Source organism: Ursus maritimus, unplaced genomic scaffold, assembly GCF_017311325.1.
Source record: "Ursus maritimus isolate PB19 unplaced genomic scaffold, ASM1731132v1 scaffold_24, whole genome shotgun sequence".
Lineage (NCBI taxonomy): Eukaryota > Metazoa > Chordata > Mammalia > Carnivora > Ursidae > Ursus > Ursus maritimus.
In genome coordinates, this window is record NW_024424897.1 from 18,393,198 (window position 1) to 18,414,646 (window position 21,449).

General features: G+C 57.9%; 1 protein-coding gene across 2 annotated transcripts; it reads left to right on the forward strand.

The window, feature by feature from the left end:
* The first annotated feature begins 1,245 nt into the window (after positions 1–1,245).
* On the forward strand, positions 1,246–20,196 carry SLC4A1 (solute carrier family 4 member 1 (Diego blood group)). 2 transcript variants are annotated; one of them, XM_040640530.1, is made up of 21 exons: positions 1,246–1,377; positions 4,937–5,017; positions 5,143–5,233; positions 6,279–6,358; positions 7,222–7,402; positions 7,506–7,641; positions 8,085–8,208; positions 8,347–8,431; positions 8,599–8,780; positions 9,276–9,486; positions 9,709–9,921; positions 10,100–10,248; positions 10,360–10,554; positions 11,414–11,587; positions 12,032–12,121; positions 12,613–12,779; positions 13,299–13,552; positions 14,535–14,704; positions 14,797–14,973; positions 15,443–15,505; positions 20,110–20,196. In XM_040640530.1, exons 2-21 carry the CDS (start codon positions 5,003–5,005, stop codon positions 20,140–20,142), a joined length of 2,790 nt encoding a protein of 929 aa, XP_040496464.1. In that variant the 5' UTR covers positions 1,246–1,377; positions 4,937–5,002; the 3' UTR covers positions 20,143–20,196. The 2 variants fall into 2 exon arrangements, with proteins under 2 accessions (XP_040496464.1, XP_008691766.2); XM_008693544.2 differs by lacking the exon at positions 20,110–20,196 and having other exon boundaries at positions 15,443–17,202.
* Positions 20,197–21,449: the final 1,253 nt, after the last annotated feature.

Genomic DNA, 21,449 nt, shown 5'->3' on the forward strand with positions numbered 1-21,449 from the left:
AGGGCTGGACGCAGGGCCTGCACGGAGCCCACAGCGGTCCACCCGTGCTGCTCTTCACAGGGAAGCCACTGGACTACTCTGTCACTCCAGTGGGAACTGAAGAGACTGCAAGGATTAGGTGTGACCTCCAGGGGAAGCCCCCAGCCCAGTGTCCGGACACAGGAGGAATCGGCCCCTTTCCCTGCCCCTTTCCCTCTCCGTCGGGCTCAGCACAGTGCAGGCTTGTGGTCGAGCCCCACGAAATGGTGGGGAGATTGCTGGATACGCCATCTCTCTGTCCCTGTCTGTCTGAGCCGGAAGCAGGGAATCCCCAAGCTGGGAGCCACAGAACCAGGTGCTCTCATTTTATAGGAAGGACAGAGAGGGCAGGCACTTGCCCAAGGTCCCACAGTCAGGGGGTTTTGGTGCTGGGCTAGGATGGCTTCCCCTTGGTGCCCAGAACAGTATCTACAAACCCCCCTTTCTGTCTGCTTTCAAGCCGCTCTTCATTCCTGCCCATCTGAACTCCTCCCACAGTCTGTGCTTCTTCAGCAAGCAGAGCCCGGGAACAGGTGACTGGCCCCAGCATCCCCGGGAGCCGAGGCTGCCCTGCTGGGGGGTGTGGGCAGGGGCATGGCGGGGGCCGAGAATGCGGGCTGCTCTGGCCTGGGGGCCTGGGCCTGGCTGCCGACAGAGAAGTCAGTGTGCCCAAACATTGGGGCTTTGTGAGCTCTGAGAGCCGTGTGGGGAAGGTTGTTTTTGTTGACCTGACATTGTTTCAGGTTGACCGAGCGGCAGCGTCTTCGCACCCAGGCACCGGCTCTTTGGAGCCATTTGGGGTCTTGGGGAGAAGGCGGTGAGGCTGCAGAGCAAAAGCGAGTTCAGGGAAGACACGGAGAGAAGAGAGAAGGCCCTGTGTCTCTTGGGGCCAGAAGAGAGGAGCCTGGCCAGAGTGAGGACGGACAGAGGCAGGACGGGAGCATCCAGGAGCTGCGGCAGACCTGCCAGGAGGCTGAGAGCTCGAGAACCCAGCCGTCGAACCTTAGTCCACAAAGGAAGACCCAGGAGAGCCCTTGGGAGCCAGGAAGGCAGCAGGAGGCATTGGGGGCTGGCCAGCTGGGGTGGGGTGGGCCAGACTCACAGCTGTCCAGATGTGTGTGAGAGATAACTGTGTTTACTGGGCACCCAGAAGGAGCAGGGCGGGGGGTGGGAAGGGGCTCCCCGGGACGGTGAGGCGGGCAGATTAGGAGGCGGGGGCATGAGTCAGGGGTTTGGGAGCTGCCCCCGGGGTTTGGGAGCCAGGACTCGGTGCTGTTAGAGCAGGCGTGAGCTCGGCCGGTGCCAGAGGATACCCGTGGCTGCGGGAGTTCGCGGAGGGACCCCGAGGCTCGTGAGCAGGTGAGCAGGGCTGGAAAGGGCTGGGGGTGGTCCTGAGGCACCTGTTCTGAGGGTTTCTGCAGGTGCCCAGCCTGAATCTGTGCCAAGGTGGACACAGGCGCCCGACCTCCAAGGGGGTGCAGGTGGGTGGGATGAGCAGGGTAGGATGTGTGTTGTTACCCCTAAGGGCACAGGCCCATTGGCACCTACAGCTGGGGAGCGGGGCTGCAGGTGTCAGGAAAAAGAGGCGGGCACATGGCGCCAGAGGTATGTGTGGCTGGTGGTGGCGGGGGGGTATCGGATCCTCCTCCAGGTGTGGATCCTTGTCAGGCTCCCATTTACCAGCCCCTTGGACCCCACAGATTCAGGTCTTACCCCCCCAGCCCCCTCTGTCTTCCATGCATGGGGACCCGCAGGCCATCCTATCTCCCTCCGGTGAGGACTGTTGTTCACAGACACTGCTTCCCATTTGGGACACTTCCAGGGAGTCGACCAGGCAGACCTGGCCCTGTCCCCAGCCTAGGGAGTGTTTGGAGGGAAAGGAGGCGTCCCCATCGCCCGAGGATCTCAGAGTGCTTAGGCTAATTCCATGGGAACTGAAGGAAGATCAGAAACAGATGAAGATAGCAAGTCTGACCTTGACCCCCAGTCACGGCGGTAATGACAGCCAACATTCACACGGAGCTCTTTCTGGGTCAGGCGTGTTCTGAGGGCTTTATGTAGATCAGCTTAGTGCTACCACAGGCCTACAAGGTGGGTATCATTACTATTACCCCACTTTGCAGATGAGAAATCCAAGACACAGAGAGGTTGAGTCACTTGCCCATGGTCACACAGTAAGTGGCAGGGCTGGGATCCGAACCCAGGCAGTCCGACTGGGGAGTCCATGCTTTTAACCCACGAGCACTCAACCAGCTTAGAGCTGTTTTCTCTTCTGGGAGGCAGCTCAGCTGAGGGCTAGAGATGTAGCTGGAGTCAGGTAGGCCAGGGTTTCGTCCTGCCTCTGATACCTACCGGCCAGAGGACCAAGACCAGTTAACCTCTCTGAACCTCAGCTTTCTCATCTGTAAAACGGCGTTAGTGACATTACCCACTTCGCAGAATACTTTAAAGATTCTAAGAGATAAGGCAGTACGGCTTTGTGCGGTGTGGGGGCGATTACACAAGGCAGTGCTATGCCCCCGGGGAGCCCTCCCCATCATCTGGTCTCCCCCCCACCCCCTGCCAGCTGTGCCCCACCTCCGGGACTCCAGATGCCCTGCTCACCCTTATCTGGCCTTGCCCTGGCTGGCTGGCCGGCCAGGTGTTTGACGAGCTTCCAGACACAGGGCGGCGATCGGTTCCGAGCTCTTATCAGTGCCGAAGCAAGGCCTGCAGCTGGGGCCAGAGGGCAGGGGGCCGGGCTGCAGTAGGGGCTGCAATCTGGGTCATGGGGGCACCCTCTAAGGCCCCAGCTGAGCTCAAGGCACCTCCATTCTCCCCTCCTCTCTTACTGAGGTCTCAGAACCCTGGTGGGAAGGCCCTCCCGTTGTACAGATGGGATGACTGAGGCCTGGAGAGAGGCTGGGGGCTGCTCAAGGCTATTCGGCCAGTCGGTGGCAGACAGTCAGCCTCCTCTGGCTCTGAAGGGCCCCTCTGACCAATTCACCTCCCAGATAGGAAATGGAGGGCAGAGTCCCAGCCCCACAGGTGGGACCTTTAGCACCTAAGGCTTAATACCCTTGAGACCTCTCAGGATTTGAGGCCCAGGCACAGGGCAAGACCAGAGAAGAAGGAAAATAGAGATAGGAGAAGAGGAAAGCAGGGGACAGAAGAAGGAGAGAAAAAGGTGCAAGACTAGGGTCCTCAAGGGGCAAGTCCTGTGCAGTAGGGACGGCCCTGTCCATGGGCTTTGGGACCGTCCCCCGGTCATCACTTCCCCTGCCACCACCACAAGGCAGGAACCCCTGCCCTTCTCAGTTCGGTGAGGCTGTGCCATGCCCCCTCCCTCCCTCTATCTCTTGGGACTACAGTGCCAGCCATCCCCCAGAAGGAAATGTCTCTGGACCGTTCTTTCTGTACACCGTCCCTGCCCTGTCCCTCACACAGCAGCCAGCCCCACCTCTGTGCCCTCGTGCTCATACCTGGGCCACCCTTGCCCACCTCTCGGCCCTTCCGAACCCACCAGAGCTTCTTGGCCCAGCCCCAGGGTCCCATCCTCAGAGACACTCCACCCCCAACCCTACCAGTCGGTCCTCCCTATTGTCCTGCCATATAAGCCTTGGCACCCAACACCTTCCACTCATTTCTCGTTTGTCTGAGGGACGTATCGTCTCCTGAAACACTTTGCGTGTCACGTGTTCCTGGCTTGCCTCTCCAGTCAGGGATGGGGGCTTTTCCAGGGGAGGGACAGTGTCTCGTTCATCTCCGCTCCCACTGCTCAGCGCCATGTGGGCACAGAGTGGGCCCGTCTGTCACCCGACCCCAATCCCTGTTGCTGGGGGAGGGGGAAAGGGAGCCCCTCCACACCAGTCTGGGGCCACCCTAGGGGACTTCTGTGCTCCCCTCCAGATGGGCTTCACATTCCTGGGGTGAGCATACCTTCCTCTCTGCCAGAGATGCAAGTGAGCAAACCTGAGACAAAGGGCTCGGTCTCCTCTTGGTTGGGTCCTAGTTGTCCTGACTCCCCAGTTCCAGAGGCCCAAGCCTCCAGGGGGGAGCCACACTTACCTTCACCCAGCACGTATTTACTGAGCACCTACTCCGTGGCAACCATTCTGCTAAGAGTGAGGGATTCAGTGGGGACTGAGACATGGATCTTAGCACTCAAGCGGCTTCCCTTCTAGAGGCCCCCTCAGACAATATATAGACAAATGAATCAAGAAACCAGAAAATGACAGATTGGGTTAGTGAATGTGAGGGTGGTCGGGAAGGGAATCTGAAGAGCTGAGATGTGAGAAGGGATGAGGTTGGGGGGCAGAGGGGCACCAAGGATGCGGACAACTGCGTGTGCAAAGGCCCTGGGGCAGGAAAGGGCTTGGCAAGGCCAATGGGATAGGTGGGGAGCAAGCAAGAGAGATGGAGTTCACGAGGAGATGGAGGAGAGAAACAGGGCCACCTCATTCAACACCTGTAAGCCACTCCCAAGGATGCTGCAACCCCATGCCTAGCAGAACATAGCTGTTTCTGGGAGAAAAGGGTATGCTGTGAAGACTCTCAGGGGAACTAAGTTCCTTGAAGAAGGAACAGGTCATGCCCCTGGAGTTGGCTAAGTCCTGGGGATGGACAGGAAAAGAAGCCGGGTGAGGACTGGTGGATGGAAGAAGGAGCTGAATTTGAAGGACACCCCATCCTCTCAAGCACCCTTTGATTGATGCCAGCCAAGCTTCCTCTTCCCGCCCCAGCTCTCCCAGCCCCTGTACACCTGTCCTCACACCTACAAACCTAGCTCCTTCCCACCGACGCCCAACTTCCTTCCCCTGACCCCACTGCCTCCCAACACCTGGGATCCCCCTTGACTCAAATGTAGCCTCCTCTGGGGGAGGATCGGGAGACCCCAGGATGCCCTGGGCCTCACTCGGCCTGCGCTCCCACCCCACAGGGACCCGCAGTGCGGGTTATGCTGGGGGCTTGAGTCCCTGTGGACAACTGGACAATCAGGAGCATCATGGAGGACCGGCAGGTGAGTCTTCCGTGGTGTCTGCCGGGCTCCCATCTGGGGGCCCTGGGAACCCAACCCTGGACTCCTACCTTCATGGTGGCTCAAGAAGCCCTTCACAGCCCAACCCTGATGGCCACTTCCGACAGGAGGATCACGAAGAGGGGCTGGAGGACGCTCTAGAACAGGAGGAATATGAAGACCTGGATGTCCCCGTGATTCAGGCGGAAGAGCCAGTAGGTGAGCCCCATCTCTCTCTCTTGCTGGGCTGAGCTGCTGAGCCCCAGACAGAGACACTAAGGGAACTTGTCCTCCCCTTCTCCACACCCTCCCCCACCCCAGCCCCAGGGCCAGTTCTCCCACAATCCTGGGTGATTGAAGGATAAACAGAGTTTTGTTTGAAATGATCACAGGAGGTGACTGGGGGGCGGGGGGCAGGACTAGTCACCCATGGCTGGGCCCTTCGGTTTGGGACAGGGCAGCCAGGCCCGACTGTGACAAGGGCATGAGCCCCCATGCCATCTGTGCCCGTCCCATGTTGACTTCTAGGCCAGGCACCGGGCCTGTTCCAGGAACATCATTCTGTTTGGGGGTCTAGAGGTCCTGAGAAATGAGGGGCCGCGGGGACCCCCAGGGCAGAGAGACATCAGGAAACCTTCCTGGGCCTGCCAAGGTCTCAGTGGGGAGCCCCAGGTGGGGACCTGTTTACTGTCAATAGGAGTTAAGTGCTGGCAATTGGCATTGAAGACCAGAGGCCCCTCTGGGAAATGAAGGCCGGGAGTGGGGTGGGGGGTGGGGGGGCAATATAAGGCAGACCCCACCCTGGCTCCTAGAGCTCCAGTAGGAGACACGGAGAAGTATTTGGCTGGTGGGATTGCTGAGGCAGGGGGGACAAAGGAAGGGAAGCTGGTCCCAGAAAGTGGAAGGAGAATAAAGAGATCCGAGGAGAATCCTGGGAATTGCCATTTGGGACGCTCTACCTTGAAGGTGACCCTCTGTGTCACCACTAAAGATGACTCCTAGGGGTCTTCCACAAGGCTCGGATGGGGCGTGAAGGAGCCAGGCTGGGCCAAGAACAGGCACAGGGAACCACAGACCCTTGAGCAGCAGGGGTGGGGTGGGATGGGGTGGGGTGGGGTGCAGGCACTCGGGACCTAGCCAGTGGCAACGGGAGGGAGTGGGGCATCATCTCACGCTGCTCTTGGAGGCTCACTTGTGGGTGCTGCCGGAGGCCCCTAAGGGGGGATTATCTGGGGGCAACACTAACCCGCCTCCGGGTTTTCAGCTGACCACGCTGAACCGACAGCCACAGACCAAGACACAACCACAGACCCAGAAGCCACATCGCGAGCGGGCACCCACGAGGTGAGGACCCCTGGCATCCCCCTGATTCTCTTTTCTGTGCTGCCTGGGAACCGACCCTTCTACCAGGAGAAGGGAGGTGAAGAGGGATAGGCACAGCTTCAGCATGGGGGAACCCCACAAACAGGCAGGGAAGGAGTGGGCATCCCGGGAAATAGGCAGAAGGGAAGAGGACACTCCTGCTGAGTGGGGAGACCTGGGTCCCTTTTCCACTGAGCAGGGAGCTTCCTGGGCAGAGATAAAGTGACTGCCAGAGGTCTGCGCTCCCAGGCCCTCTGGCCCTGGCCAGGCTGTCAGGTGCTCCCAGGGGAAGCACAGAATTAAATACGTGCCCCCTCTGCCCAAGCCTGCCGGGCCCCACACGTCCCTGCTGGGCATGACTGTCTAGCCGGTTAGGACATTGGATCTGCCCTCCGCTAGGCCCCTGGGAGCAGCCAGCTGGCCCCAAGGAAACCCAAGGGCACGTTGAGCCTACCCAACAGTCTTGGAGGCAGGAGACCCACCCGAGGACCCCAAAGGCTTCCTTTACAATTTCCTCCCAAGTGTCCAATCTAGCACTCCTTTTGGTCCAGAGGTTCTCCAATGCCTCTGAAATGGGGTAAGGGCCTGGCCAGGGAGTTGGGGAATAGAGCCAGAGTTGTGGGCTGCATCCCACCCCCCACACTTCCTACCTCGCTCAACACACCCAGGCTGCAGCTCCCGCCGGTCCCCTCTGAACTCAGGGTCTGCCCTGAGTGCTCCAGGACCCCGGGCCTCCTCCAAACAGCTCTCAGAGCCTGCTGAGTGCCCACCACGCCCTGGACTGCCAGTCTCCCCAGAGCGCGGCCCCAGGCCTGAGACACTGATTCAGGCTTGCGGGGCCGCAGGTGTATGTGGAGCTTCAGGAACTGGTGATGGATGAGAAGAACCAAGAGCTGCGGTGGATGGAGGCAGCACACTGGGTGCGGGTGGAGGAGAACCTCAGGGAGGATGGGGTCTGGGGCCGCCCACACCTGTCCTACCTCACCTTCTGGAGCCTCTTGGAGCTGCAGAAAGCCTTTGTCAAGGGTGAGCCCCGCTGGACCCGTCCCCAAGACCTGCGCGTGTGGCGCACGGGGGTGGGCAGGAGGGCCACCGTCCAGCCATTGGCTCACCCCTCCACCCCTTGCAGGGACCGTCCTCCTGGATCTGCCAGAGACCTCCCTGGCGGGAGTGGCCAACCAGCTGCTGGATGAGTTTATCTACGAGGAGCAGATCCGGCCTGAGGCCCGGGACCTGCTGCTCCGGGTCCTACTGCTGCAGCACAGGTGGCCCTGCCTGCCAGCACCTGGCCTCCCCAGCCAAAGGGCCCACCTCCCCGGCACACCTGCCCCGGGCTCTCCCTGGAGGCCCAGGTGGCCCCTCCCCACCAGACCAGGGCCCACGTTTCTTCCACGGTGCCTCCTGCCTCTGACACCTCTTGAGGGGTGGCCGTGTCTCCATGTTCAGATGTGGGGGCTGCTGTACTCAGGAGGGCAGGTTCTCAAGTCCCTTCCCTCCGTCCATCCTGGCCCCACCTGGTCATTCCAGGCAGAGACCACCCGCTTGCATCCACAGCATCCTTCCAAAGGAGGCTGCCTGTCCTTGTGCCCCTGGGTCCCTCTAGTCCGGTCACTGGGAAGCCCTGCTTGATCCCTCCGACCACCCCTCTCGGCATTACTGACAGCCCAGCCCAAACAGCTTACTCACATGTCCCCTGTGTGTCCCACAGCCATGCCAAAGACCTGGAGGCCCTGGGGGGTGTGAAGCCCACGGTTCTGACACGTTCTGGGGACCCCTCACAGCCTCTGCTCCCCCAGCACCCCTCGTTAGAGACGCAGATCTTCTGTGAACAGGTGAGGCTGTACCAGGGGTGTGGGGGAGCCAGGAAGTGACCCACCTGAATCGGGTTAGAAATGAGAGTGGTTAGGGAAGGAGGCGGCTGGATGCTCGGACTGGCCAGAGGACTCACCTCACCACACTCCTTCCAACAGGGACAGGAGGGCACAGAAGGGCATTCACCATCTGGAATTCTGGAGAAGATTCCCCCAGATTCGGAGGCCTCCCTGGTGCTCGTGGGTAAGCAGCTGGGGCCTCCACCCCCAGCCCCTCCACACCCCCGCTATGCCTCCTGTCCAGCCCCAGCCTCCCTCTCCTGAAGCATGGATGCAGCAGCCCTCCCCTCCACTCCCCCCCCACCCCCGCAGCCTGGCCCGACAGCTTCCCAATGCCCCTTCCCCTCGCAGGCCGAGCAGAGTTCCTCGAGCGCCCTGTGCTGGGCTTTGTGCGGCTGCAGGAGGCCGTGGTGCTGGAGGCCGTTCAGCTCCCGGTGCCCGTGCGCTTCCTCTTTGTGTTGCTGGGACCCGAGGCCCCCAACATCGATTACACCCAGCTCGGTCGGGCTGCGGCCACCCTCATGTCAGAGAAGGTGAGGAGGGGCTGGCAAGGGCTGGGGGAGCCTGAGGGCTCGGTGGTAGCTGAGGTCACTCACTGCACAGGCCTGGGTCACTTGAGTTTTGCTCATCTGGCACATTCCGTCTCACCCTGTTGCTTCTGCCCAGTCTGGTCAGGGGCAGGTGGTCCGGCCTGGTCCCGCCTGATCGGCCTGATCTAGGGCCGCTCTGACCTGGTTCCATCCAGTTAGGTCTGGCCTGGTCTAGCCTGGCCTACTCTAGTTCCAGCTGGTCTGCTCTGAGTTACCCCATTTGCTTTAGTGCTTTCAGCTTTCTCCACTCCAGGCCCTTTCTGCCTCCCCCACACGCTTTTGTGGTGGGCACAGAAGTGAGGGGGGTGGCAGGGCAAGCAGTTCCTAGCAAGAAGCTGCTGAGAGGGAGGGTCTGGTTCTTGGAGGCTGTGGATGTGGACTCTTGGGTACTTTCATCCAGCAGGTGCTGGCAGCCCTGACCCTCTCTCTGGCCCCCAGGTGTTCCGCACGGATGCCTACCTGGCCCAGAGTAAGGCGGAGCTGGTCTGCAACCTGGAGGGCTTCCTGGACTGCAGCCTGGTGCTGCCTCCCTGCGAGGCCCCCTCCGAGCAGGCCCTGCTCAGTCTGGTGCCTGTGCAGAAGGAGCTGCTGCGGAAGCGGTACCTGCAAAGCCCCGCCAAGCCCGAGCCCCACTTCTACAAGGGCCTAGGTACCTGCCCCGCAGCCCCCACAGCCCCTCAGAGACCCCAGCACAGCCCTGTGAGCCCCTGCCTCCCCTCCTCCCATCCAGTACCCCGGTGTCCTCTCTGTCCTCATGCCTCCCAACCTCCTTGGCCACCCCACTCCCATCATAAGATTCTCCCTGCGATTCCTCTCTCCCCATGCCTCCTCCCGTGACCCCCTGTGACCATGGTCCTGTCCTTGACTACAGATTTGTATGGGGGTCCAGGGGCCCCTGATGGGCCAGACGACCCTCTGCAGCGGACAGGCCTGCTCTTTGGGGGTCTGGTGCGTGACATCCGGCGCCGCTACCCTCACTACTTGAGTGACATCACGGACGCGTGCAGCCCGCAGGTCCTGGCCGCTGTCATCTTCATCTACTTTGCTGCCTTGTCACCTGCCATCACCTTCGGCGGCCTCCTGGGTCAGTGCCTCTGCATGACCCCCTAACCCTCACTTCTGACTCTTTGGCCTCCATGTCGACCCTACCTTCTGACCCAATCGGACAGTCTGGACCCCTACAACAGCCTGCCCTTGAAATGCTCTATTGGACCCTGGGAACGACCTCTTGACCTTGACCACCCTGTAACTTCTACCCGCAGGAGAAAAGACCCAGAACCAGATGGGGGTGTCGGAGCTGCTCATCTCCACCGCGGCGCAGGGCATTCTCTTCTCCCTCTTGGGGGCTCAGCCCCTGCTTGTGGTTGGCTTCTCAGGACCCCTGCTCGTGTTTGAAGAAGCCTTTTTCTCGGTAGCTCCGTTGTGGCCCCACGCGGCCCCTGTGCCCGGCCCTGGCCCCACCCGCCCGAGGCATGGTGCCTGGGCCCTCCAGCCTGACCCCGCGCCCTCTGACCCCTTGCAGTTCTGCACTAGCCACAACCTGGAGTACATCGTGGGCCGCGTGTGGATCGGCTTCTGGCTCGTCCTGATCGTCGTGCTCATAGTGGCCTTCGAGGGCAGTTTCCTGGTCCGCTTCATCTCCCGCTACACCCAAGAGATCTTCTCCTTCCTCATCTCCCTCATCTTCATCTACGAGACCTTTGTCAAGCTGATCAAGGTGGGGGCCGTGGCGGTGTGGATGCACGTGTGTGTGTGTGTGTGTGTGTGTGCGCGCGACTCTGTGCACAGACTATGTGGCCGTGTGTGTCCTTGCACACGTGTCCTCAGGGCACTTGTGTGGCTGTGTCTTCATCGTGTGTGGCTGTGACCACATTCACGTTGACACCTGCTGCCTCTGGCTGGTACTCTGGCCACGATCGTGCAGAGCACCTGCGCTTGAGGGGGCGCCTCTGTGTGCGCATGTGCGGCCTGTAACCACGCCAAGAGTGACGAACAGGCGAGCGTGTATGTGAGACTGAGCACGGATAACTGCGTTCGTGGAGGGGCTGTAGGGGTCCCGGAGGCTCTGCTGTCCCCCACGTCCCCTTTGGCACTCACCCCCTCAAAACCACAGGGCCTGTGGGCGGAGCTCCCTGCCTCCTCGCCTTCCTCACCTTAACCTACGCCGACCTGTACATCTGCGTTGTGTATGGAGGGAGGGCGGACGCTGCCTGTCTGCCTCTGATTCTATTGGTTGTTGGGGCTTTCTGTTTCCAAGTCTTTGAAGCCCCTTTCAGGAGCCCCCTAGGCCCTTGTTCCCTGCCCACCAGCCTTACGTCTCCGAGGTCCTGCGTGCTCACGTGCACACCTATGCTTGTTGCCGCCATGGCCTGCCCCACCCAAGCTGAGCTTGGTCTCCACTCCTGAAAACCAAGCTGTAGAATCCCACTGGCCCTCTGTTACCCTGTCAGCTGAGGAAGAAGATAAGTGGATGGATGGATGGATGACAGATGAATGGATAGATAGATGACGGACAGATTGGTGGATGGATGACGGATGGATGAGAGAAAGTAGCATGCCTTCGTTCTCTGCTGCAGATCTTCCAGGACCACCCACTGCAGAAGCATTATGAGCACAACGTGACAGTGGTGCCCAAACCTCAGGCTCCCCTGCCCAACACAGCCCTCCTCTCCCTTGTGCTCATGGCCGGCACCTTCTTCTTCGCCATGCTGCTGCGAAAGTTCAAGAACAGCTCCTACTTCCCTGGCGTGGTCAGCATATCCTCCCCCCAGCCCCACTCTCGCCTACACCACCCTGTCCCAGTCCAAAGCATTCCTCCAGGTTCCTCAGTGCCATTGGCTGTCCTTCTTACCCTAGATTCCCATTCTCCATTCCAAGCCTCCCTGGCCCCCTCCTCATTTAGGCTTTCACTCTTCAGGCAAGCCTATCTCCCTTTCTCAGCATGCCCAGGCTGAGAACCTAGTGGGAAGTCAGGGACAGTTCTTAGAAAGGGCTGGAAAGCTGTGGGGCCAGTGGTGGGGCCGGGCCAGGGAGAGAAGAAAGGAAGCGAGTACATTGAGGTGCACGACAGGGTGTTAGATGTTGGTGGGAGAGCAAGGCCCCCTGCATGAAGAAGGGGCAAGAGTGGGGGCAAGTGGGAGGTGGGAGGTGGGGAAACAATTGGGTGTTGACCAGATTTTTCCACCTGCCCTCAGCTGCGACGGATCATTGGGGACTTCGGGGTTCCCATCTCCATTCTGATCATGGTCATGGTGGATTTCTTCATTGAGGATACCTACACCCAGGTGACACTCTCCTCCTACTGTCAGCTTGTTCTCCCAGTATGCCCCCTCCCAAGAACAGCTTTCCCAAACCTGAAGCCGACTAGAACTCCCCCTACTCATCCCTGACTCCCCCGAGAGCCCCAAGTTCTTCCCACAGCCCTACAGGACCCCTCTGGCTGAAGCAAGGGCCTGGGTCAGAGTGCCTTTTTACTCCTTAACCCAGGGCAGTAGGAAAGAATCTGCTTTGGAGCCAGGCAGATCTGAGTATGTATCTCAGGTCTGCCACCAAATAGCTGTGTGATGCCGGCAAACTATACAACCTCTCTGATCCTGTTTCCTTATCTATAAAGTGGGGAATGAGAAGATGTATGTAAAGGGCTTAGTGCAGTGACTGGGTATAAAGTAGGTGCTCAATATAAGTAAGGTCCCAAGTGCCCAGGACCCTGGGTCCCCTTGCCTCCCTTCCCCCAGGCCCCCGCCCCAGTGTTCTCACCAGCATTCCCCTCCCACAGAAACTCAGCGTGCCTAAAGGCCTCTCAGTGTCCAACTCCTCAGCCCGGGGCTGGGTCATCCACCCACTGGGCTTGTATTCACCTTTCCCCATCTGGATGATGTTTGCCTCCGCCCTGCCTGCCCTGCTGGTCTTCATCCTCATCTTCCTTGAGTCTCAGATCACCACGTAAGAGCCAGGGGCGGAGCTGGGCCTGGGAGGGTCTGGGGCAGGGAAAGGGTCAGACTCTAGGCAGGTGTGACAGTAACGACTGAGCACTAGTCGTAGTGGAGTCTGGGGCCCTCCTGATGACCAGGAGTGATGGATGGGCTGGGGCTGGGGCAGGGGCAGGTTCTGTGGGACCTGACATGGTATAATTTGGGGAGGCCTTTTGAAGAAAAAGAATACAAAATGAGAACTACAAAATGAGGTGGCATACCTCAGAAGGGACCTTACCGGCTCAGCTTCATTGGCTTCAGCGTCAATCTGCCTGTGGACGTCCTAGATGATATCTTGAGATCCTGCTACTCTTAGAGTCTGGATTCTCAAGAGGGAATGGGAGGGAGGGGAGCAAGGAACTCCAAGGGAGAGGAGCACAGCAGGACAAACTAAGATACAGAGGGACCCAAGTATGGAGAATGTGGGAGGGGGCAAAGAGGGTGGGGGCGAGGGAGAACACTGCTTACCCCTGACCTCCCGCACCCCCAGGCTAATTATCAGCAAACCAGAGCGCAAGTTGGTCAAGGGCTCTGGCTTCCACCTGGACCTGCTGCTGGTCATTGGCATGGGCGGTGTGGCTGCCCTCTTTGGGATGCCCTGGCTCAGTGCCACCACCGTCCGTTCTGTCACCCACGCCAATGCTCTCACTGTCATGGGCAAGGCCAGTGCCCCAGGGGCTTCCGCCCAGATTCAGGAGGTCAAGGAGCAGCGGATCAGCGGGCTCCTGGTCGCTGTGCTCGTGGGTGAGTAAGGGCTGGCTACACTCTCCATCACCCTCTCGCCTTGCTGCCGGCCTCCAGCCTCTGCCTCTTAGGATCCAGTGCCTTCTGGCCACCCTGTAGCCGGCTCTCCCCACATACCCCCTGCCCCTGTCTCCCCAGGGTCCTTTGTTCACATGAGGGAATTCTGGAGGAAATGCCCAAGACCTAAGGCACGGAGATAGACATCTGAGCAGGAGAGGGAGCAGGCAGAGGGAAGGGGGGGCACCATACGGAGGCCTTCTCTAGATAGGACCGGGTAGTCAGAGCTTTATCCAACAGAAGCTCAGTGAACGGTGGGTTCCAACCCTGCTCTGCTGCGGACTCGGTCCCTCCTCATCCTGTGCCTCAGTTCCTCTGTCTGTGCCATTAGGGGGTTCATTAGATGCCCCTGAGGTCTCTCTCGCTTGGCTGCTCTCTGACTGATGCCAAGGGGCAGTGCTCCAAGCATAATCTGGGCTGGGAGAGCAGGGACAGGGGGTCACTGGGGTCAACCCACGTTCTGGAGCAGCAGGGAGTCCAGCCGGGCTCAGTGTGGGCAGCGCCACAGTCATGGATAGAGTTGCCAGGGAAGGTTCTTAAAGGAGGCAAAGTTGGTGTAAGCTGGAAGAGGGTTAGGGTTTGGCTAGGTGGAGGGGGACAGAGGCATTCTGGGCTGGGGTGATGGAAAAATTGGGCTTCTCTGACCTCTGTGAGCCCCCGAGGCTAAAGCAGTAGGCTTTGATGTCCCTCAGGCAGGAGTTTCCCTCCCTGATCTGCCACTTAGTAGCTGTGTGGCCTTAGGCAAGTTGCTTCACCTCTCTGAGTCTGTTTCCTCATCTGTAAGACTGGGTAATACTTATGAAGAGGATCCACAGAAAGGGCTTCATATGGTCCCTGTGGTTTCATTCCCCAGCCCCTGATGCTGTCGGCCCTCTGCCCGCCCCCCCCCCACCCCGGGGCTAAGAGTGCCCAGTTCTCCCTGCAGGCGTGTCCATCCTCATGGGGCCCATCCTGTCCCGCATCCCCCTGGCTGTGCTGTTCGGCATCTTCCTCTACATGGGGGTCACGTCCCTCAGCGGCATCCAACTCTTTGACCGTGTCTTGCTCCTGTTCAAACCATCGAAGTACCACCCGGATGTGCCCTACGTCAAGCGGGTACAGAGCCCTCCGGGCGGCCCAGCCCCGGGTGGGGCGGGGGCTGCGGGGCGCCAGGGCAGGCAGGCGGTAACCGCAGCCTCCACCCGCAGGTGAGGACCTGGCGGATGCACTTGTTCACGGTCATCCAGATCGTCTGCCTGGCAGGGCTGTGGGCCGTGAAGACCTTCCCCACCACCTCGCTGGCCCTGCCCTTCGTCCTCATCCTCACGGTGCCTCTGCGCCGCCTCCTGCTGCCGCTCATCTTCCGGAAGCTGGAGCTCCAGTGTGTGCGTGGCCGCTCCCCGCCCCTACCCTGCGGGCCTGGGCGGGACCCCAGAGCTGGGGGGCAGGGAGGGGTTAAGACGCGCGCAGGGTGTGTTCCCAGTGAGCTGTCCTGACTGCGGAGCAGCTCGTGCTGTGGTCTTACGGGTCAGTTCGGACAGGGTTGCTCCTCCAATAGAATCCCCCCAGCACGTGACAGTCGCCGCGGGGCTGCCCTGATGAAGGGGTGCCCTGCCCGCCCTCGGTACGCCCTCCCCTGCCGGGATGCCACAGCCCCAGGGGCTCCTCACCCTTTTGGAAAGACCAAACCAGACCATCCTAGGGGTTGAGAGGGCAGGACATGACTTGGCCAAGGTCCAGAGAGAGCCAGGCCCTCTCCTCACTCCAGAGGTGCTCTGGGCACTGGGGGGAGGGCTCATCCGCCCCAGGACTCCCCGGAAGCTCACCCTCTCTCCTTCCTACTCTACCCTCCAGCTGGATGCTGACGACGCCAAGCCGACCTTCGATGAAGAGGAGGGTCGGGATGAATACAACGAGGTGACCATGCCCCTGTGAGGGGAAGGCATGGGCCTCCAAGCCCCCTCCATCCTCCCACTTCCCCACTCTCCCAGGAAAAGCAGAAGTTCATGGGTATCTCATGGACTCTCACATCCCTCCTGGGGTAGCAACTGGAGCCTTGTGGGTTGTGGGTGGGGGAATGGAAGGGGTGTCTAGAAACCCTTCCACAAGGGGTAAACCAGCTTTTATGGTCAGTAGGGTCCACACTGGGGAATTTGCTCTGTAGTCTCTCTGGCTGCCATGTTGCCACGCTGCCATGTGGGGCTCCAAAGCTGGAGGACTTAGATCTGAGCCAACCTCTTTACAGCACAGACAGGGGCAGGAGCAAGGGAGGTAGAGGGGGTGGGGTTCAAGTTCCTGCATGCTGTGTGACCTTGGGCAAGTCCCTTGACTTCTCCAGCCTCTGCTTCCCCTTCTGTAAAATGGGTATATTTATAGTAATACCCACGTTACAGGATGGTTACTGGGGACCAAAGTTAAATGTGAAAAAGGGGCCTTGTCCACTCTGAAAGGACTATCATATGGTAGTCATCATTCTTCTTCAGGCCATCCCAAGGTCACACAGCTCCTGCCCAAGTTCATACAGCTCCCGAGCCTCACAGCTGGGATCTGAACCAGGTCTCCTGACTCTGAGGCCAGAGCCCTACGCTCTGCCTCAGTCACCTACCTTCCCATGCTTAGAGATGCCCCTACTGACCCCTCACCTCCCCCCCTCTGCTCCCACTCCCATCCTGGGGACCCTCTTCTGGGGGTCGGAGGGAGGTGTCCTGGTGAGGGCAAGTTTCGGGTGAGGTACAATCAGGGCTGGGACTCAGGACTCCAAAGTGCTCACTCCCTCCTCCCATGCTCGCACTCATTCATGCATTCATTCATTCCACAAACATTTATGGAGGGCCCCGGACCCTGCAGCTACAGAGGCAACTAAGACAAGACCCTGCCGTGGGGTGGGGTGCGGGAGTGGGGGGCAATGCACAGTCTGTTCTAGATTTGGATGGGGGAGGGTGGGAGGAAATGGTGGGGGGGGAAGGGAGGGAGGTTTGTAATTTATTGATTGTATTTTCTAAGAGCTCTCATTGTACTCTGGCTTCACACACACACACGCAGGCCTCTAGTTTGAGACCCACTGTCCACGATCTCAGCGCAGCTGAATCTTGGGGAGAACCCAGATTTGATCAACTGGGGTAAAGGCCAGCGGGCTCTGCAGAATATGGGCATAATCTATTTTTTTACAAAACAAAAATATAAAAACAGCTGAAAGAGCTGGAAGTGGTGAGAAATGGTCGAAACGGAGAACCAGGGGCTCGGGGCACCTGACGGGAGGCCCTCGGGTGCTGCCCTGAAGGCCGACAGCCGCCTCTCACCACTTCACCGCCCTGTGCCTCCGATTCCTCATCAGGAAGGTGGGGACGATAATGGTACCTACCTTGTAGGATTGTTGTAAGGATTAAATGAGACAGTAAAGCGCATGCTTAGCTCAGCCTGACCTCAGGCCTCCGAGGAAGCGCTCAATAAACGTTAGCTGCTGGTGGGGTTACCCTCGCCGGGTTCGCCCTGCCCCCTCCCTCCTGCTCCTTGAACACTGCTAAGGAAAGTGGAGAGAAAGCCGCCCACTCTGCTAGTGCCCTTCCCCTTGATGCTTGGCTGTAGGCTTTGCCAATAAATGCGTCTGCGGTGGAGTGATTGCCTTGCTGGCCTTTCCCTCGCAGAGTCGGGAGGCCAAGGGGTCTTGTCTTGGTTGTACCAGGTGGACATGGAGTGCACGGTGGGGGGCGGGTGCCAGAGTTGCGACATGGAGAGCCAGGCTGGGGGCGGGGGGCGGCCGTGGAGCCAGGGGCTGGGACAGAACTGGTGGCCCGGAGTCCTAGGGCGGAGAGGGCCAGCTGCCAGGGAGAGGGTGGGAGAGCAAGGGGAGACACGTTTGCACTCTGGACATCCTTCTGCTTCAGAATAAGCAAGACCCCTGTACTGTGGGCCCCAGGTCGCTTTGGACCAGTCAGCGCCTTTGCCTGCCCTGGACACGCGGGGCGGCCCCTCTGAGGGGGACCACCAGGGAGAGAATGCGGTTTGTCCTCACTTATGCGGGAGCAGCGTCTCTCAACCAGCTTCTCCACTAGTCCTCACTCTGGTTCGCATGGAGGACCAGCTGCTTCCAGCAATTCCAGGGGCCGCTGAGCCTGGGGTCACTCACCCCTGAGGAGGAGCCTGGCAGAACATAACCCCTCCCCACCCTTCTCCGCCTTGCAGCGAGAGGTCAGTGCAGGGCTGGGCTGCCTGGCTCCCTTCCCTGCGTCTCTATTTACTTGCTGCCTATCCCCAGCTGACCCCTCCCGGGCTGCCCAGGGCAGCCGCCCAAGGGCCAGAGAGCTACCTTGGCCCCGGGGAGAGCAGTCCCAGCTGTCCACTCCTACGCACAGCAGCTTCACGTCCCCACGGCAGTTGGCCTGTCCTTAGGGCTTGCCAGAACCTCATTCGCCACCTTGAGCCCGGAAGGCATTAAGGGAAGTGTGAAGGCCCCGCAAAATCAGTCCCGCTGACTTCCTGCCTGTCCTGAGGCCTTACTCCCCTTGCATTTCCGGCCCCCCCACAGATGCCCTGACCCACTCTCTCCACCCCCCACCCGCATTTCCTCTAAGAGCTGTCCTTCTGCTCCACTCCAACCCCCCAATACATACACACTCCCTCAAAATCTCTGCGGTTTTAAATCCTGCTCACCCATTCAACCCCATTTTTTAATTTTTTTATTTTTTTTAAAGATTTTATTTTATTTATTCGACAGAGATAGAGACAGCCAGCTAGAGAGGGAACACAAGCAGGGGGAGTGGGAGAGGAAGAAGCAGGCTCCCAGCGGAGGAGCCTGATGTGGGGCTCGATCCCATAACGCCTGGATCACGCCCTGAGCCGAAGGCAGACGCTTAACCGCTGTGCCACCCTGGCGCCCCTCTTTTCTTTTTTTTTTTTTTAATTTTAAGTAAACGTTGCTCCACACCTGGGGCTCGAACTCAGGACCCGAGATCAAGCGTCACATGTTCTACCAACTCAGCCCGCCACCCCTAGACCTGAAGTTGTCCTTTACAGGACTATCTGTGGACGCAAAAAACCAGAAAGAGGCCAAATACTCAGTAAGAGGGGAGTGGTTAGTCAATTATAGTAAATCACTCTACCTCAATATAATAGACCACTCGGCAGGCCCTACAAGCAATAGCGATGAGGGGCACCTGGCTGGCTTGGTCGGTAGAGCAGGAGACTCTGAATCCTGGGGTTGTTGGTTGGAGCCCCACTGTAGGCATAGAGATTATTTAGAAAACAAACAATAAAAATGACGAAGAAGCCGCTGGAGCAGCTTACTGCGATCCCATGATCCTCTGAGGTCCATGAGTTCGGAATTCCGGTTTTGTGAGGTAGCAGATGGACCGACAACCTCATCTCCGAGCTCAGTTTTCTGCATCTGTAAGGTGGAGGTCATGAGAGCACGGATCAAGGTCACACACCTCGAGGTCCCAGCCCAGTGCCCGCGTTTAGGAAGCAACATGTTTATTCTTGTTTCTTAAGCACCCTTCAGGGGACAGCCATGCAGAAGAGGGTAGTGTGTGCAGGAAGGAGGCTTAGACAGGAAACCGTGGTGGTAGAGTTATAGGGGATATCGAGTTTTCCCCTCCTGTGTCTGGACCCTTGGTGCGAAGGGTTAAATCCATCATCCTCAGTTCAGGGTAGATTACCACGGACCATTCTGCTTTCTTTCTTCTTCTTCTTTTTTAAAAATATTTATTTATTTCGGAGAGAGGAAGAGAGCGAGTGGGGTGGGAAAAGGGCAGAGGGAGAGGGAGAGACAGAATCCTAAGCAGACTCCATGCTGATTGTGGAGCCTGACAGGGGGTTCGATCTCACGACACTAAGATAGTGATCTGAGCCAAAACCAAGAGTCAGACGCTGCACTTCCCAGGCACCCCTGGCCATTCTCCTTTCTTTCCGTCTTTCGTTCCTTCCCTTTTGTCTCCATCCCCTACTCCTCTTTCCCTCTCCCACCATAGGCGGCTACTCTAACGTGTTTAACACGTATCCTTTTGTGTGGGCACGTTCTTGAAAAGATGTCATTGATATTGTTTCACATTTTATTATGGAATTTTTAATACATACACAATAGTAGACACAAGAGTACAATAAACCCTCATATGTTTTTCTCCCAGACTCAAAAATTATTAAGACTTCGTCTTGATGGTGTCTGGGTGGCTCAGTCGGTGAAGCGTCTGCCTTGGGCTCAGGTCATGATCTCAGGGTCTTGGGATCGAGTCCCACATCAGGCCCCCTGCTCAGCGGGGAGTCGGCTTCTCCCTCTGCCCCTCCCCCCAGCTCATGCTCTCTTGCTTGCTCTCTCTCAAAAATAAATAAATAAAATCTTTTAAAAGAAAGACTTTGTCTTGAAATCTTGCCTGTATCTTTGTCTAAAATACATTTGTTTCATCTTTCTCTTTTTTCCTTTTGCTGAACTACTTTAAAATGAACCTCCGACGTCATGCCTTTTCACCCCTATACTCTTCGGCTATGCATCCTCCCACCAACATCGAACATTTTCTTACCAACCGCAGCGCCACCATTACACCCAAGAAAATGAGCGATAACACCTTGGTATTATCTCATATCCATCCATTCTATAATAAATTTCTCAAGATGTCTCTTTGCAGTTGGTTTGTCTTGTGTGTGTGTGTGTGTGTGTGTGTGTGTGTGTGTGTGTGTGTTTCTATACATTATCAGCATCGTGTTCTAGTCCTGGCTCCGTTGCTCCTCTTTCCCACCCTGCACTGTGGTTTTAAGATACAGAGGTTGCTCCGTGGACACTGAGTTGCTTTAGCTCCTGCGGGGTGCTCCATCGGGCACCCCTGTCTTTGGCCTCTTCTCTCTCCCAGGGAGGGACACTCAATTACACCCTACTCCCCTCCCACAAAGGATTTGCAGAGCAAGTAGGGGCATGTCCCCTTATGGCTCTGGTGAGAATCTCTTTGGGTTATGTACACAGGGGCCAGGAGTGGATTTGCTAAGTCTCGGGTATAGACATCTCTGTCTCGACCTGACTAAATATGGCTCTATTTCTCTCCACATTGTCTGCACCAGTCCACACTCCCACAGGCAGCCCGGGAGGTTCCTATAGCTCCGAATTATTCACATAATTCAGCCTTTTTGATTTTTGCTCGTCTGACGGAGGTATTACCCCACTGGGTTGTTTTTTTGTTTTGTTTCTTTTTCATCTCTCTGATCATTAAAGAGTTTGAGCATCTCTGCATTTCTGATTAGTCTTTAAGATTTCCTATTATATAGGGGCACCTGGGTGGCACAGCGGTTAAGCGCCTGCCTTCGGCTCGGGGCATGATCCCGGAGGTCTGGGATCGAGCCCCACATAGGGCTCCTCCGCTGGGAGCCTGCTTCTTCCTCTCCCACTCCCCCTGCTTGTGTTCCCTCTCTCGCTGGCTGTCTCTCTCTGTCAAATAAATAAATAAAATCTTTAAAAAAAAAAGATTTCCTATTATATAAACTGTTTCCTCATATCATTTGGTCCTATTTCTGTGGAGGTTGATGCCTTTTTGGATGTTGATTTGCAAGAGATTCTGGAAGACTCTAGCCTTCGTTGGTTTTAGACCTTGCTAAAATATTCTCCCATCTTGTCATCTCTCTTTTAATTTTGTTCGCCTCATTGATCAGAAATCTTTAATTCTGACATTATTAAATACACCCAAGGGGAAGAGTTTGGACGTGATTCAACAGACACTAGCAGGTCATTGCAGGCTCTTGAACTGGGGAGTGACGGGATTACAGTGACTCACCTGGGAGCTATGTACAGGAGGGACTGGCTACAAGGAGGCAAATTGCAAAACTGCAGGTCAGTGAGTGACTAGCAGAGGCGAGCAGACATAGTCCCCACCCCCCCAGAGCC